This window comes from Penicillium mononematosum (assembly GCF_028829835.1).
Source record: "Penicillium mononematosum strain IBT 11891 chromosome Unknown utg000003l:1.0-8172316.0:1.0-8177699.0, whole genome shotgun sequence".
NCBI classification, from domain to species: domain Eukaryota; kingdom Fungi; phylum Ascomycota; class Eurotiomycetes; order Eurotiales; family Aspergillaceae; genus Penicillium; species Penicillium mononematosum.
In genome coordinates, this window is record NW_026643273.1 from 6,641,862 (window position 1) to 6,656,973 (window position 15,112).

General features: G+C 49.4%; 7 protein-coding genes across 7 annotated transcripts; 2 read left to right on the forward strand and 5 right to left on the reverse strand.

Annotated features, from left to right (window-relative positions):
- Positions 1 to 766: 766 nt before the first annotated feature.
- N7519_007554 (uncharacterized protein) lies at positions 767 to 2,170 on the reverse strand (the record flags this gene model as incomplete). The annotated part of the gene is made up of 3 exons (XM_057294330.1): positions 767 to 1,773; positions 1,820 to 2,098; positions 2,152 to 2,170. The coding sequence occupies 3 exons, from the start codon at positions 2,168 to 2,170 to the stop codon at positions 767 to 769; spliced, it is 1,305 nt and encodes a 434-aa protein (XP_057149141.1).
- Positions 2,171 to 2,657: 487 nt separating this feature from the next.
- Positions 2,658 to 3,152, reverse strand: N7519_007555 (GFA family protein; the record flags this gene model as incomplete). Its single annotated transcript, XM_057294331.1, has 2 exons — positions 2,658 to 3,008; positions 3,069 to 3,152. The coding sequence occupies 2 exons, from the start codon at positions 3,150 to 3,152 to the stop codon at positions 2,658 to 2,660; spliced, it is 435 nt and encodes a 144-aa protein (XP_057149142.1).
- A 713-nt stretch (positions 3,153 to 3,865) lies between these two features.
- Positions 3,866 to 7,022, reverse strand: N7519_007556 (Ran GTPase-binding protein LOS1; the record flags this gene model as incomplete). Its single annotated transcript, XM_057294332.1, is given in 4 exon segments — positions 3,866 to 3,892; positions 3,963 to 4,879; positions 4,897 to 6,634; positions 6,678 to 7,022. 4 exon segments carry the CDS (start codon positions 7,020 to 7,022, stop codon positions 3,866 to 3,868), a joined length of 3,027 nt encoding a protein of 1,008 aa, XP_057149143.1.
- Positions 7,023 to 7,602: 580 nt separating this feature from the next.
- N7519_007557 (xylulokinase) lies at positions 7,603 to 9,396 on the reverse strand (the record flags this gene model as incomplete). The annotated part of the gene is made up of 2 exons (XM_057294333.1): positions 7,603 to 8,838; positions 8,896 to 9,396. 2 exons carry the CDS (start codon positions 9,394 to 9,396, stop codon positions 7,603 to 7,605), a joined length of 1,737 nt encoding a protein of 578 aa, XP_057149144.1.
- Positions 9,397 to 9,951: 555 nt separating this feature from the next.
- Positions 9,952 to 11,280, reverse strand: N7519_007558 (cation diffusion facilitator family transporter; the record flags this gene model as incomplete). Its single annotated transcript, XM_057294334.1, has 3 exons — positions 9,952 to 10,526; positions 10,591 to 11,168; positions 11,225 to 11,280. 3 exons carry the CDS (start codon positions 11,278 to 11,280, stop codon positions 9,952 to 9,954), a joined length of 1,209 nt encoding a protein of 402 aa, XP_057149145.1.
- A 443-nt stretch (positions 11,281 to 11,723) lies between these two features.
- Positions 11,724 to 12,866, forward strand: N7519_007559 (putative SIR2 family histone deacetylase; the record flags this gene model as incomplete). The annotated part of the gene is made up of 1 exon (XM_057294335.1): positions 11,724 to 12,866. One exon carries the CDS (start codon positions 11,724 to 11,726, stop codon positions 12,864 to 12,866), a length of 1,143 nt encoding a protein of 380 aa, XP_057149146.1.
- Positions 12,867 to 13,045: 179 nt separating this feature from the next.
- On the forward strand, positions 13,046 to 14,313 carry N7519_007560 (cyclin-dependent serine/threonine-protein kinase phoA; the record flags this gene model as incomplete). The annotated part of the gene is made up of 3 exons (XM_057294336.1): positions 13,046 to 13,213; positions 13,277 to 13,300; positions 13,399 to 14,313. 3 exons carry the CDS (start codon positions 13,046 to 13,048, stop codon positions 14,311 to 14,313), a joined length of 1,107 nt encoding a protein of 368 aa, XP_057149147.1.
- Between the last annotated feature and the right edge of the window lie 799 nt (positions 14,314 to 15,112).

The window sequence follows — 15,112 nt, forward strand, 5'->3', positions numbered from 1 at the left end:
TACGGTTGCAGGCATGTATGCAATCTTATGGCAAGCTTGAATATAGAATTTGGAGTGTGGCCGAGTCTAGAGGGTGATCCGCCCGCAAAGCCCCGGGTGTCTTTGATTTTGGACAGGAGGATAAGTTTTGTGGCACCGTCCGAGTTATTCCACCACCGTTGGGTATCCCTCTGAGGGGTTGCATGACCTTGGGAAGACCCAACTTCGACAACAAGGGACGGCCAGGGTTCTTCTGCCGGAGGGGCTACTAGGAGCAGAGAGAGAAGAGAAGGAGAAGGATGGGTTTCTCTACAAACAGGCGCTGGCTAACTAGTTAATATAGTTGGATGGAGCCTGACAAACCAGGCATCCGTTGGCCTGTCACAAAGGAAAGTATCGTCAAGGGCATAAGCACACAGATTAGATTATATTTACCTTCATGGATTTGCAGCCTATTTCAACTCTATCAAAGGCTATCTTTCGAAAAGTCCATTTCACAAATTAAGCCTTTTTAGCTCTTTTCTACTGTCTATCCAGCGAATTGGGAAGGGGAGGAAGTATCTATATAACTAGACGTTTAAGAGACTACCTGAGAAGACTATCAAAAGGACAACTAAACAGACATATAAAAAGTCTATTTGAGAAGGTCACCAAGAAGATTACCGCTGTATAAGCGCCGACTATTCTTGTATAGAATAACTGTAGAATGCCTTAGCTCTTTTCGTGCGTGGGTTCTATCTATGCTATAGATAGTCCAATCATCTTGCAATGCTAACTCAAGGTTAACTTATGCTACGCATTTGGGGGGTATAAAGTGACTTACATCGAACTTTCCCGAAATGGCTTTGACGTCTTTCTCAAGGACAAGTTCCGTAGACTTGCAGATATCGCTGCCCTCTGGTAAACCTATCCACTTGGCTGTGGAGGAGTTGTTGAAAATGGGACGTATTGCATGGATTCCAACTTCGCCCTCGATAACCGTAAATCCTCTCAGTTGTCCGCCGAAATCGATTGTCACGGAGTGCCCTGGTAGCCGATGCCCAAGAATCAGGTTCGGCCGATCTACATACAGCAGGTCAAAACCAGTGATGTAGGTTTCTGCCCCTTCGCGTATGACAGAGACAGCCAGACCGGTGATAGAGCTTTCTAATAAAGCGACTTGAAAAAAGATGTTATGCTTTGCGTGGCAAGTCCGACATTTCCTCCACTTCTTCCCATGTTTGCCGTCTCTATCACATCGAACTCTAGTAGAGACCTCTTTCCAGCATAATTCACCAAGTAATTTCTGGTTGGAGGCAATCTGCTTCTTTGATGCCCTGAGCATTGAACATCTTTCTCTTAGCCATCGGTTATTTCTCCAGCGTCGCCGTTTCGTCCAGAGGTGCTCGTAGGACTGGTCAATCTTTGCTGTACAGCGGTATATAAGTCGCCAGTTCTTGCTTTCATAACTTTTGGGATTCTCCGCTAGGCAGTTCAGAAACCCACGTTCCCCATTCACTGAAAACCTCGACTTCCAGAATGATTGAATTCCAAAGACAATTACCATTGCTCGGGATGATTGTCGTAGACTTAGGAAGTCGACAGTAGGAAGGTAACTTGCGATTTGAACTCGTATCTCGATGGGGAGGATATCGAAGCAGTCAGAGTGAAGCACAACACTGCTTTTAGAACCAGAGCGGTTTTCTTCATTGGACATCTTCGGGAATTGTTTCGCGGCGTCTCGAAGCCCCTTGATAATGGGTCGTTTTGAAGGGTAAAACCTGTTGCTCAACGAGAACTGCCTACCGTATCTGGCTAGGTCTGTTAAGGAGCTGGTATCAATATAGTCACGCTCACTTACAGAGAAATACTGGTCTTCCCGAAGGAGGAATCTCCTTACAGACTTCAAATAGCCTGTCCAAATCAATCTCCTCCGCTTCAAAGTGCTGGCTCAAGAGGAACCAGCAGATCTCATGGATTAAGAAAGCCTTGGGGGGCTTTTTCATATGCATGACATACCAAGGGCCAAGTTTGTCGGCAAGCTTGTTCTGATCACCGTACGCTTTCTCTTCTTCCCACTCCCAGTCAAACTTGGTTGTATAAACATCCGACAGCTGAGTCCCGCTTCGGGTCCAATATACTAAGGTGGATGAGTCCAAAGAAGAGTAGTTTTAATATAGAGATCAAACTCACATACTCGGTACCTTGTCATCCAAGGAGCCTTGAGGCAAAGGGATGTTGCACAAGATACGCAGTGATGGGAATAATCAGTGATTTCCTTAACGAGGCTCATCTCGAAAAACCAAAAGCCTATTGGAAACTAGAGAAAATACGATGTTTGAAAGATATAGGGTCGAAGATCTCTAAATATTCCATGTAGAGGGATCACCATGACCTCAGTCTATACTCCCTAGATAGGTCAATTTGGTTTAGAAAACCTTATAAAAGCAGAAAAGGACTTTTCATTGGTCTCATACAAGTTCAATAATCTTATTTATCTGGCTTAAGGCATTGGGACTTTGAATGGATTTCCTACAATATCTTTATTGTCTACTTTCCCCCTCAATTTATAGCAGAAAGATGAAAATAGATAGCCACAAACCATGTAAAATGTATAAAGTCAACGTAAATTACAAAAATCATCCTTGGATTCTCACAGAATGTTGTGGATATCCTGATATTGAATTCCAATCACCTCCCTAACCCATACTACCATTGATCCTCCGAACATCCTCATTTCCCATATCATCCACCCACTTATCCTTCCGATGATAGTAAATCTCCGCTGCCAATTCCGCACAATTAAGTCGGTGTCCTTCATCGAGCGTTCCCGACTTCACAGCAACTTCCTGATCATCGCTTGATGATGTGAATGGCGTACCGCAATCAGGACAGAACTCGCGCATTACCTGTCCGCCCCTGTCGCCGTGGTCCAAGTACATCTTGGGTGTCCCCTTCGTGTACTCTAGACTGGATTTTGGCACGATGATGTTGGCGGAAAAGCTGGAGCCCGTATAGCGTTTGCAGTTGGTGCAGTGACAGATAATCACCTAGGGACACTATTAGTAAATGGGATATCCTGATTAGAAGTAGGTAGAGATAAATCATACCTTAGGGAATGATTCGGTGGGTAACATAATGCGGTATACTATGTTCTTGCAGAGGCAAGCGCCGGTCAGGCAATTCGGAGCCATTGTGGTTGTGGGATTGGGGATTGGAATTTCAGTGTCAAAGATTTTGCGGAATATAAAGAATATAAATGTTAGGCGAAATAAGATACTGCTAGGCTAGCTAGAAAGTTCTGTACTAGCACGATAACGATGCTATTTTTATCCCACACTGCCAAGAAGAGTAATTGTGAAGTGAATCCAAAGTAGCTAGTTATAGTGGACTACCTAGGTAGGTAGAGTTCAGAGGGACCTTCTATCTTCTCGAATTCTACTCTTCACATCAATTCAAGTTGAAAGAACTCACAAGGCATGAAAAAATAAACCCGATTTTGGTCCTATCTTATGAAGCTGGCAAGAGGGAGAAAGGAGAAAGGGGGGATACGCCAGGGCGTGTCCAGGTGGATACTGAACACCATAATGCGAATGCACCGCAGAAGGGATCAACAGGAAGCAAGAAGGAAGCTATATACTCGGAACTCTTTTTTTAAAAAAAATCACGTAAATTCTTTTTGTTCTTTCTGATTTGCCCCCGAGAGTTGGATCCAGCACTATTCTTGGGGTTCAAGCTGGGGCAAGCATGGTATCAGGATCGGAATACTTGGATGAGAAAAGTAGATGGTATAGATGGCGAAGTCACAGGGCGACATGAGGAGAGACGTCACCTCGTCGCGTCAAAACGTAAATATGGAAAAATGGGGGGGAATCTAGAAAGCAGACAGAGAGGAGAAAAGGAAACTTCATGCGCTCAATCGTTGGATGAATGACTGTAGATTTGCAGGTTAGTTGGATGTCACCTAGATCGAAAGCGTAGGAGTATAACACAGCAGCACATACCGGGAAGAATTGCCGGAACCCTTTCACGTCCAGCTGGCCCATTGCGGTCAGGAACTCTTCGATGAGTTCGGCCCCCATGCCCATGCCAGGCAGTTCCTGATTGCGCAAGTATTCCGCATACTCCATGCCTGTCTTAGAGTAGATAGTGCGTTGCAGAGCGCCGGCCTCGGCAAGGACCTGCTTAGCTTGTGCGTCTTTGGAGTTGAAGGATGGTGTTGTGGGGAGTGCCCAGCACAGTGGCGAGAACCGGGTAATCATGAATCCACCAAAGCCGGGGAGTGCGGCTTGGGCAGGTGTGGCGCCATTGGCAGGGGCAGGGGCAATGTCAGGTCCACCCCAGCAGCTTGCCATACGGCCCAACACGGAGAACGCCATCTTGGCGGTTGTGAAGTCTTCAATATCTTTGGCGAAGTGTTCGATAGTGGTGATCACGGTCTCGAAGATGGACTGGTTTCTCTCACTAATGATGACATTTCCCAGATCGTTGTTCAGCACAGCCAGCAAGAAGTTCAGGTATTCTCGCTTCAACTCGGCAAGCTGGATCTCGTCATCAGTGCCGGTGGTTGGATCGGCAATACCAGAGAAGACTCGCTGCAAGAAAGGAGTCAGGAGCGTGTCGAGGATGTTGTAGATCTCACCCTTGAACCCAAAGATAACTTGGTCTAAAAGGCGGAGGAACAGCGCCATCTCGTCTCGTGATGAAGTCTGAGTCAAGAGCCCATCAATCCATCGGGGCAGTTGAGGGAGAATCTGCGCACCCAAAACACCGATGAGACGCGAGAACGCAAAGCGAGCAGCAGTCCGGATATTGAATGAGGAACTGAGAGACTCAAGCGCAACCAGGGTCGCTTCAGCCACCTGAGCGAAAGCCGCCGAGACCTCTGGCGCCGGGAGAGCAGAGGGGAGCTGGTGCCCGGCTGCCAATCGGAGTAACCACGGGCGAGGGTTCCTAGAGCCATGATATCGTGGTGAATTTGCAGCAATGCGCGTTCGTCGTTGGCCTTGGCGGCTTCGAGGTTACGCTCCATGTCGCCGAAGACAGGGTTCATCACCGACTGGGCGTAGAGAACTTGCTTGTCTGCACCGACACTCGGGGTCGAGGAAATGATTCCAACGGACTCGAAAAGGTACAGTTGGCTGTTGAACACAGCGTCTGCCGAGCCCTCGTGGTCCTCGGAAGACATCTCATCACCGTCATCGCCCTCCGAAGGCACCTCAGCCTGGATAACCAACAAGTCGCTCAATGCCTCCACGACAGTCTGTGCCACGTTGCCAATTTGGCTGCGTAGCTGTCTAGCTAGCCGCTGGAACAAATACCACGAACGGGTCTTGACTTTTCGAACAGGGTGGTGCACAAGCTGGAGGAAGCTCTCCAGAACTCCGGGGATGAGATGGGTGTGGCGAGTAAAGAATGAGCTATAACGAACACATATTTCCATGTACTGAAGTTGAGTCGCGGGGTGGGTGAATGATCGGATATCGGACTCTACCATTGCGAGCATCATCTCGATCAGACGGCTTGCAGCCATGCCAGTAGGGGCGCCCTTCACGTAGAGACTGCCGGCCCTGACGGCCAGATCGCCAAACAAGAACATCTCGTGCAAAGCGAGATCTAAGTCACGCCAGTCGAGCTGCCCACCGGATGCCCGCAGTTTTTGGAAAGTTGTTCCCACCACCTCTGAGATTGCATCGATGAAAAGCTGCTCATCGGCAGAGGCGATAATTTGTTGCAAAACACCCAGTCTCTTGCGCAGGTCTTGGAACTCTGCCTCATCTGTCTGCTCATCCTCCTCGCCCCAGTTTGAGGTCTCATCGTACCGCATTTTCGCAATGATTGCCTTCAAAATCGGAAGCAGGATGGACTTGTTTCGCTCCTCGAAGGATGGGTTCGCCTTCGCGAGCTTCCGGATATAGGTGAGCACGTCACTGACGCAAGGAATAACAGTCGAGCAGACTTCGTCGTACTCGTCTGAGAAGAATCGCAGAATGTGCGGTAGGAAGACCTGCAAAAGGTTTTCTGCCTGCTCCTTAACGGGACCAGCGTCATTGTCCAATACCCGAACAATATCCACGACTGTGTTGTTGACAAGCTTGGCAACCGTCTCCGCCAAATCAGTATCGTACTTGAATGTGAACCGGTTCTCCCGTAGTGGAGGGCTGTTAGACAGCTGCGTGATGATGGAGTCAAGGTTCAAGAAAGCGATCATCTCAATTTTGTCTGAAGGCTTCATCTTCTTTCCGATGATCTCTGTGAAGACGTCCACGGCCGCATTCGCGTACCCGCTGTCTCCCTCCCGAAGCTCCTGTTTCTCGGCCCGCCCAAGCTGCTGGAAGAGCAGGTCCAACATGGTCTGGTTCACAACAAGACCAATATCAATCCAGCTGACCCAGCTACCGACCGCCTTCAAGCACATCTCGACAATTGTATCATCACCCTCCCGCCACACTGCCAGAATCTCCTGCCAGGAGTTGGCAATTTTCTGCATGTCCCTCTCACGAATCAAATCCTTCAGCGCATTCGCCTTATCCTGTTCCCCGCGGGACCTGGAAACCAGCACATCGCCAATCTCCTCATGAATCGAGCCCAGCACACGCAGGTAAAAAACAACACCGACTTGGTTATCCCGGCCCGCGGATTTGCAGGTCAGGTTCAGTAGATCGTCGATGCAAGTCTCCCAGCCATTTGCGTAGAGAGGAGGAGAAAAGAAAAGTAACAGTCTGTGCAATTTTATTTTGGATATAAGGAGCGTCGGGGCTGGCAGTGGCCTCCGGGCCATAAGCCTGGCGAATGTAGGCTAGCACACTATCTCGAACGACGCCAAGTGAGGCCGGATCGATCAAGCCGCCCTGAGCGGCACTATTGACAATTTCCAGACTAACATGCCGTACAACTTCGGTCTGTTGTGGGGTTTTGGTGAAGAGAGAGAGGCAAACCTGCCATCCGGAGGGGTCGGAGCGGAGTTGGTTGAGGTATTCGAAGGCTTGCGATTTTAGGGTTTGGTCGGAGGATGGATTCCAGGCGATCTCAATTGCATTTGCTACCTGAGATGTGTCAATCATCTTGTGTCTTGAGGTGAGGAAAAGGTATCGGAGGGGTTGTTTGAAACGGCGGGGGAGGGGCGGTGGTTGGGGTACTCGAGAATTTTTTTTCCATTGCTTCAAGGGTGAAAAGAATTGGAATACTAACCTGTTCTTCCATCTTCCAGTCTCCCTTCGAGGTGTGGGAAGGAGAGAGGGAAATGAAATCGTAGGGGAGGTTTGTGTTGTTTTAAAATTGTTTTCGGTGGAGGAGATATCACCTGCGGGCCCTTCCTCGATATCGTAATCGGTCCCGTGCACCAGGTTCCGCCCTCGCTTGCCAAGAGAAGTCAAGTCTGTAAAAATATCTAAAGTATTCTCAAGTATCTGAAGTAGAGATGTGGAGGAGTTTTTGATTGAAATGTGATGTTCTTTGTCTCTCCATAAGTAGGGCAAGGGGGACACAATTGGTTTTAGGCCGGAGCCTTATCGTTGGAACATCATACTAACTATATGTACTCCGTACTAAATTTGCTACTCTCATTGCGAAATGAGGCTTTAAAATAGCTAAAGTGATGCTAAAATAATTCTAATCCAATCCTTTTTTATGTCCATATTATTTTCAGTAGTCATCTCCATCGCCCTTCTCAGCCACTTGCTGCAAAACCTGCAGTTCCATCTTCTCAAAGCCCTCAACGGCCTGACCATACTGTTCAAAGACCCCCTTTTGGTACCCGTCCGCAATTTTCTCAATGAACTCAGCCTCATTCCACCGCTGCCCAATCAGGTTCTCAAATGTTTGACCGGGCTGTCGCTCGATACCCCAAACGGCCTTGTATGCGGCGCCCAGGGCGCAGGCATTGTCGCCAACGTCGAGCGAATATACGCCCTCAACACCGCCGAGGATCTCACCAGCAATTTTGGCAATTGCCTTGTTCTTAGATCCTCCGCCAACGAGATAAACTCGGCGTGGCTGCGAGGGAAGTCCACCCCCAGGGCTCTCGGTAAGGTCTCGAGACCGCAAGCGACACGAAAGCAACTGGCTCTCGATAATGGCGCGGGCTTCGTCCTGCGGCGAGTTCCATCCATCTGTCGTCTCTTTTAGATCCCCGGTATTGGCGTCGTATGTAAAGCGCCATTGACCCTTAGGGATGTTTGGTACGATTTCGTGCCTCGGGAAGAACAGGCCCATCTTCATCGGGTCCGTTGGGCTCTGTTGGCCCAACGGGGCAGTCTGCAATGCAACCCTGTCAAAGTTGGCCCAGGGCTGGGCAGGGGTATCCTTTAGGCTCTCATTGATCGCGTCTCGGACGTGCTCACGGGCCAGGCCACCGTTCTTATAGCACAGCATGAACATGTACAAGCCGGGGGTAGTAGGGTGGTTGAAGAAGTGTGTGGCCGGATCGGGTACGTAGCTGGGAGTGGACATGAGGAAGGTAGTAGAGGTGCCGAGCGAAACCATTGCATCTGACGGCAGCAATGGTAGCGCAAGAATGGTCGCCGGGTTATCGCCAGTTGCTGGAATAACCGTACAGTCCGGGCTGAAGCCGAAACGCTCCACGAAGTATGCATGAACGGAGCCTAGGTGCAGGCCTCCATCTTCCGGTACCTCGCCGAGCTTCTGCTTGAGATCCTCAACTCCAAAAGCACCCGAGCAGAGCTGAATCAGGCGCTCGTCGTACGCCCCTTTCTTGATGTTCCACAAGTTCATCCCGCACACGTCGGAGATGTCGAATGGGGCTATATGACCTAGGAAAAGCGATGCCAAGAAAGATGACACCAGCGAGATTCTCGAGGTCTTTTTATAAACCTCGGGGTGTTTCCTTGTGAACCGCAGGATTTGAGGACCTGTGAATCTCTATTACATTGTCAGCACGCTTGTCCCGCATATATTTAGACTTCGAGGGCTTCTTACATGGTGTGCTTTGCTTCCGGTGGCCTGCGCCAAATGTTTGCGATCGCCGAGAGCTGCGTCAAACTCGTCACATTCATTTTGAGTGCTCGAGTCTTGCCAATTGGGACTGTATGGGTGGGAGAAAGCGCCTTCCAGCTGTTCCTCAAGGGACTTGCTGGAATCCAGATTGCGGAGAAGCGACTCCGCATTCTGACCCCAATATACACTTCCGTGCTGCTGTCCCGCACCACTAATTCCTTTCACGCGGCGGAAGTCGAGACCCTGCTTGCGCAGACTTTCTAGCACACCGTCCAATGCCTGCAGCCACAAAGCGACCGGGGCAAACACTTCGTGTTCGGCTTCATTGTTCAGTACACCTTTTTTGATCGGGAACCCCTTCGAGTCGGCATCGAAGTCGAATTTGGCAGCGTGGACCACTTTAAGATCGGAGTTGACAACTAATCCCTTCAATTGCTGCGTCGAGAGATCGAATCCAATGTAGAGGGGACTGTCTGATGCCATGGTGGAAAGAGATACAGTTCCAGGCAATAGAGTAACAGGAAAGATAAAGTAAACTGGGATTCTTCTGTATTGCCCAAATTTAGGCAAAAATAATCGAAAGATCAAGGGATGAATCCGGGAAAAGAAGAAAAAGAAGTGTCAAGTGCAAGCGGCAAGATTCCCCAGGTGGGATGAACCGATGATGTAAAGGGACTATAACCGGTCCCGGTGGTGGGCTCTACAAATATATAACATCCTCTTATTCCTTTTATAAGTAGTAGAGTACAGTTGAAAAAGTGGGAAAGTGAACACCGAGAAACCAAATTAGGGTAAGCTCATCCAGGAATGTCAAGTGAAGCCCGAGATGTCCGGGTAAATAGGTGCTCTGCTAAATTCTCGGTAGAATAGAGAAATGCCCCACTATATACGGAGTAGTACTATATTGGATGTTATATGTTGTAGCTGGGATGTCTGCTATTTCTGCTATTTCTGCTATATCGGTTATATTGTAGACTTGTTTTATATTCAATCTATACTCATAGATCTCGCCAAGGGTATCATTGCAAAATTCTATCCCTATTGCTGCTTTCGAGCATGGGGTGTCTCCGGGTCACCACTAACATCTCGTGCGACGAACTCATCAGAGAACGTGAGTTCCTGATGTTCCGCGGGAATGAAGCGGACCTTGATGCGCTTCACACCACGAACCTCAGATCCAACAGTCTGGCGAACAACCTCTTCGATGTGTCGTGACCGACTAATAGCCCAGGCCCCCGGCACAGCCAACTCGATGTCCATCAGGTAGTTTTGACCGGATTTCATGCCCTGCACATCACGAACAATCACTTCGTGTCCATCCTCAATATCCTTCAAGGCCTTGGAGGCGGCATCCTCCACAGAGTGTCGGATCTCCTCATCGACCGTAGTATCTGCCAACTCCAAAAGAGAGGTACATGTGTTGCCCCAACCGGCTTTGATAACCATCAAGGAGATCAGAACTCCGCCAACTGGATCCAGCCAGGTGGCGTCTTGGAAGACATAACTTCCTCCAATTGTGAAAAGGGCGACGATACTCGTCAGGGAGTCGATGCGGTGGTGAACGGCGTTGGATGCAAGCACGGACGACTTGCGCTCTTCGGCAACCTTCATGGCTGGGATATAGTTAGTCACCTGATGGATATAAACAGCCAGATCCCTGTATCTCTCTTCACTTACTAGCACGGTAAAGCCACTCCTTAACCACGATTGAGCCTGCTGCGATCCACGCCGCGTTGATGCTAGGACCAATTGGCCCATGACTGTGCGAATGTCCATGTCCCAGAAGTCCAGAGTGAGCTACTGTTTCAGCCACCTCGGGGTAGAACTGAGCTAGTAGGACCTGTCCCGCGTTGAGACCCATAAACACTCCTCCGCAGAGCAGGAGCCCACTAACTCCTAGCGCACCGATGCTCTCGATTTTTCCATATCCATTGGGGAATCGTTCGCTCGGGGGTTTCAGGGACCAGGCGACAGTTCCCAGAGTCAAAAAGTCGGAGACGAGATCAGTAAGCGCGTGGTAGGCGTCGGCGATGAGGGATTGAGAGTTGAAGACATAACCGCCAATGAATTTGCCAATTGCCATACACAAATTAGCGACAAGACCAATGCGTGTAATGCGAACACCCGCGTCGTGTTTGTTTTTGGAGGTTAGGTAGGTATTATCGTGATGATGGTGGTGACCGTGGCCATGGCTATGGCCATGATCCCTAGTTTGTGTCATAGCGAGGGATGTCGAACGTGGAATGGAACGAGGTCTGGAGCGAAAAAATAAAGGAAGAAGCGTCTTTTAAAGGAGAAGTTGTAAATATACGCCGCCGGGCAGTAAGAGATAGAGAGATCCGTAAGTGGAGAGGACGAAGCCTGCATAGGGGCTGCGTCAGCGGCATCGCGTCAAAGGCACGCGAGCATGAAAATTGGACAGAGTGTTCTTTGCGTTCTTTATGTTCTTTGTGTACTTGTAGTTAAAACGGTTTTAGTTTTAGTTTACATCTCTAAAAAAGATCAGATGTCTTGCGGTGGGATGTTCATGTCATCCGGCAAATTCCTTGATTTTCCGTTTCCAACTGGCATTTCTCCCCATGACCATCTCCGTGGCTCCTATTGATCCCCTGAAATCGGACTACTCCCCGAAACCTAGCAGGATCCTTCTTTATCAACTCATCTTATTCTAGTATACATAATCTTTGACGAATCTTGAATCTTAGATATCTTCTTACGCAAGTATCCGCCAAGCATTCAACTACGCAATCGTTGGAGAACCTCCACTTCCGTTCCGCCAAGACAATTGGACGTATAATGGTGCGTCTTCAATGACGACGCCTGCCATTCGGATCCCCTTTACGGGTCCATTGCCGCCTGCTATCATAACCCCTCCAACTGCAACAACACTTGCAGGGGCAATTGAGGCTATCTGCACTTTCTTCACTGCACCACCGTCTTTAAATCTCCGCGGGGTCGATGTGGGGAGACATTCCCAGACAGTACTACTGACTGGGGCAGGTATCTCTGTCGCGTCTGGTCTGTCGGATTATCGAGGCGACCAGGGTACCTACCGGCGAAACAAATCATATCGTCCGATTTACTACCATGAGTTCATCTCACGCCATGAGTCGCGCAAGCGGTATTGGGCGCGTAGCTTCATCGGATGGCCTGGGCTTGTGAAAGCAAAGCCGAACTCGACACATTGGGCGATTAAAGGCCTTGGTGAGAAAGGATACATCAGTTCCGTTGTGACGCAGAATGTCGACTCGTTTCATTCCCTCGCGCATCCGGAACTGTCTACCCTCGAACTACACGGATACTTGCGATCAGTCGTCTGCACTAGCTGTCGAAACCAACTTCCCCGTGCTGACTTTCAGGCGTCACTGGAGAAACTCAATCCAGCTTGGGCGGAGTTTTTGGCTCGTATGGTTGCAGAGGGTGCGCTCGATACCGATAATCCGGAGGAGCAACGGCAGAAAGGCTTGAAGCTGAACCCGGATGGCGACGTTGATCTCGCTGAAGCGCCATATTCTACTTTCCGTTATCCTTCATGTCCGACCTGCTTGGAGAACCCTCCCACGCTGAGCGATGGCACGAAGGCGATTGTAGAGGTAGAGAGCGACGGTGCATTATCGCCGGGTTCAAACGCAGGCATTTTGAAACCTGCAGTCATCATGTTTGGTGAAAACATTGATCCACTGGTCAAGACAGCGGCTGAAGAGGCGATCGACGATGCTGGGCGGCTACTCATCCTGGGTAGCAGCCTAGCGACTTTCTCGGCGTGGCGCCTGGTGGAACGAGCACATCAACGAGGCATGCCTATTGGTATTATCAATGTTGGTGGCGTCAGGAATGAAGCCCTGCTGTTTGGAAATGGACATGATCCCTCTGCTCATGTCCGGTGTAGCCATCCATCCCAGTCAGTCCTCCCGACCGTTGTATCTCAACTCCCAGTCAATGTATGGATTTAGAAAATTAGATGAAAATATTCTAACATCAAGGTCATTGTGAAATAACATAATCATAACGGGAAAAAAAATAAAAATAGAAGTAAGAGTAAGAATATAAGCGCCTGCCTACCTCAGGCCAAAAAAAAGGCCAAGTCTGATAAGTCCCGGCTCAGCGCGGGGCTCCTCCCTCACGTCCCAGCATGGAACACTTCAGGGATTCTGCAGCCCCTTTAAAGATCGCCTCAAATCTGGTCTCTCCTGGTCATTTTCTCTTCCATTCTAAAAAACCATCGGGGCCACCGGCTTCCAAAGTTCCACAGAAAATGGACAAGTCTCAGCAGCCCAGTTCCTTCCAGCAACTGGAAAAGGTATGCCCTTCTACTTATTACCGGTCTTGGACCTTCACTAACTGGTATTCATCTGATTTCTAGCTCGGCGAAGGCACTTATGCTACTGTACGTCTCGGTCCCTCTCGATATCTCTCCCCTTCTCTCCCCCGCTCCTAGCTTGATCGCCACTCTCCCCGTTTCACCGCTGATGCAGAATACTACAGGTCTTTAAAGGGCGCAATCGCCAAACCGGTGAAATGGTGGCGCTGAAGGAAATTCACTTGGATTCCGAGGAGGGGACACCCTCAACTGCAATCCGTGAGATCTCCCTCATGAAAGAGCTGAAGCACGAGAGTATCGTCTCGCTCTACGATGTCATCCACACGGAAAACAAACTCATGCTTGTTTTTGAGTTCATGGACAGAGATTTGAAGAGATATATGGACACTCGCGGTGACCGTGGGCAGCTGGATCCTGCCACGGTCAAATCCTTCATGCACCAGCTACTCAAGGGCATCGCCTTCTGCCACGACAACCGAGTCCTCCACCGCGATCTGAAGCCACAGAACCTCCTGATCAACAAGAAGGGCCAGCTCAAGCTGGGTGACTTTGGATTGGCTCGCGCATTCGGTATTCCGGTTAATACATTCTCCAACGAAGTCGTCACACTGTGGTACCGCGCACCGGACGTCCTCCTCGGGAGTCGCACCTACAACACCAGCATTGACATCTGGTCCGCTGGCTGCATCATGGCAGAGATGTACACGGGCCGTCCGCTTTTCCCCGGCACCACCAACGAGGATCAATTGATCAAGATCTTCCGTCTGATGGGCACACCATCCGAACGTACATGGCCCGGCATCTCCCAGCTGCCAGAATATAAGTCCGACTTCCAGATCTACGCCACGCAGGATCTGTCGCTGATCGTCCCTCAAATGGATGCTATCGGGATGGATCTGCTGAACCGTATGCTGCAACTCCGTCCGGAGATGCGCATCAGCGCCAACGAGGCCCTGCAGCACCCGTGGTTCCATGATCTGCCTCAGATCCAGGCTAAATTGCAGCAGCAACACCAGCAGCAGCAGATGGCTGGATATGGAGGCATGATCCCCCCCGCAGCCCGCTTATTAGCGGTCTAGAATGCGCATGACGAGATGACGAGTTCGATTAGACAATTGGACATGGGAGAATTCGGCGTTATACCCGACGATGGATATTTTTGTTCACCTTTTTTTCCTTTCTTTTTTTTTCCACCTGATATTGTGCATTTGGGGCCAGTTTTGTCAAAGATGAGAAGTATCTGGCCTGCTTGGAGATGTAATTGCTCCGGCACACTGTTCTGACTTGATGATGCTCTGAAGCAGGGCTCCAGATGTCAACATTCTGCCTGCCGTCTTCTAAATAGCTATTCCTCGAGAAATTCATTCTACCATCCACCCCAACCTGTATTTATTAACATACAGAGACATGTGAAACAAGCGCTTGGGCCTAGTTCAAATGTCCCCGGTTGGAACTGCAATGCTCGGGGATATCTTGGCTTATTGCTGCAACTGGTTCTTTGTCCAAGGATTTTCGGAACAAACAAAGCTCATGGCTGCTACACTGCGCTTTATTATTAAGTACTCAACTGTAAGTGCTTAGAGCAACCCTTTCAAGCATTTGAATGTCTTCATGTCCGTTCGGAGAAATCTTTCAAACATGCAGTTACCCGTATTCCAATCTGGTCTGCAATAGTGAGCTGTGAAAATATCGGGGGAAAACAGTGCTAGTGTCACACAACTGACTTTGAGATTCCACAAGGCCTCTACGATGTTGTCACTATTGTCACTGGTGTACCCTTGGCATCTCCAGGTTACTTCTCAAGCATTGTTAGACCCTGACAGCTCGGGACAAGGACAGCCTAAACAATGACTCTAATTATTAGTGCAACCCACTATC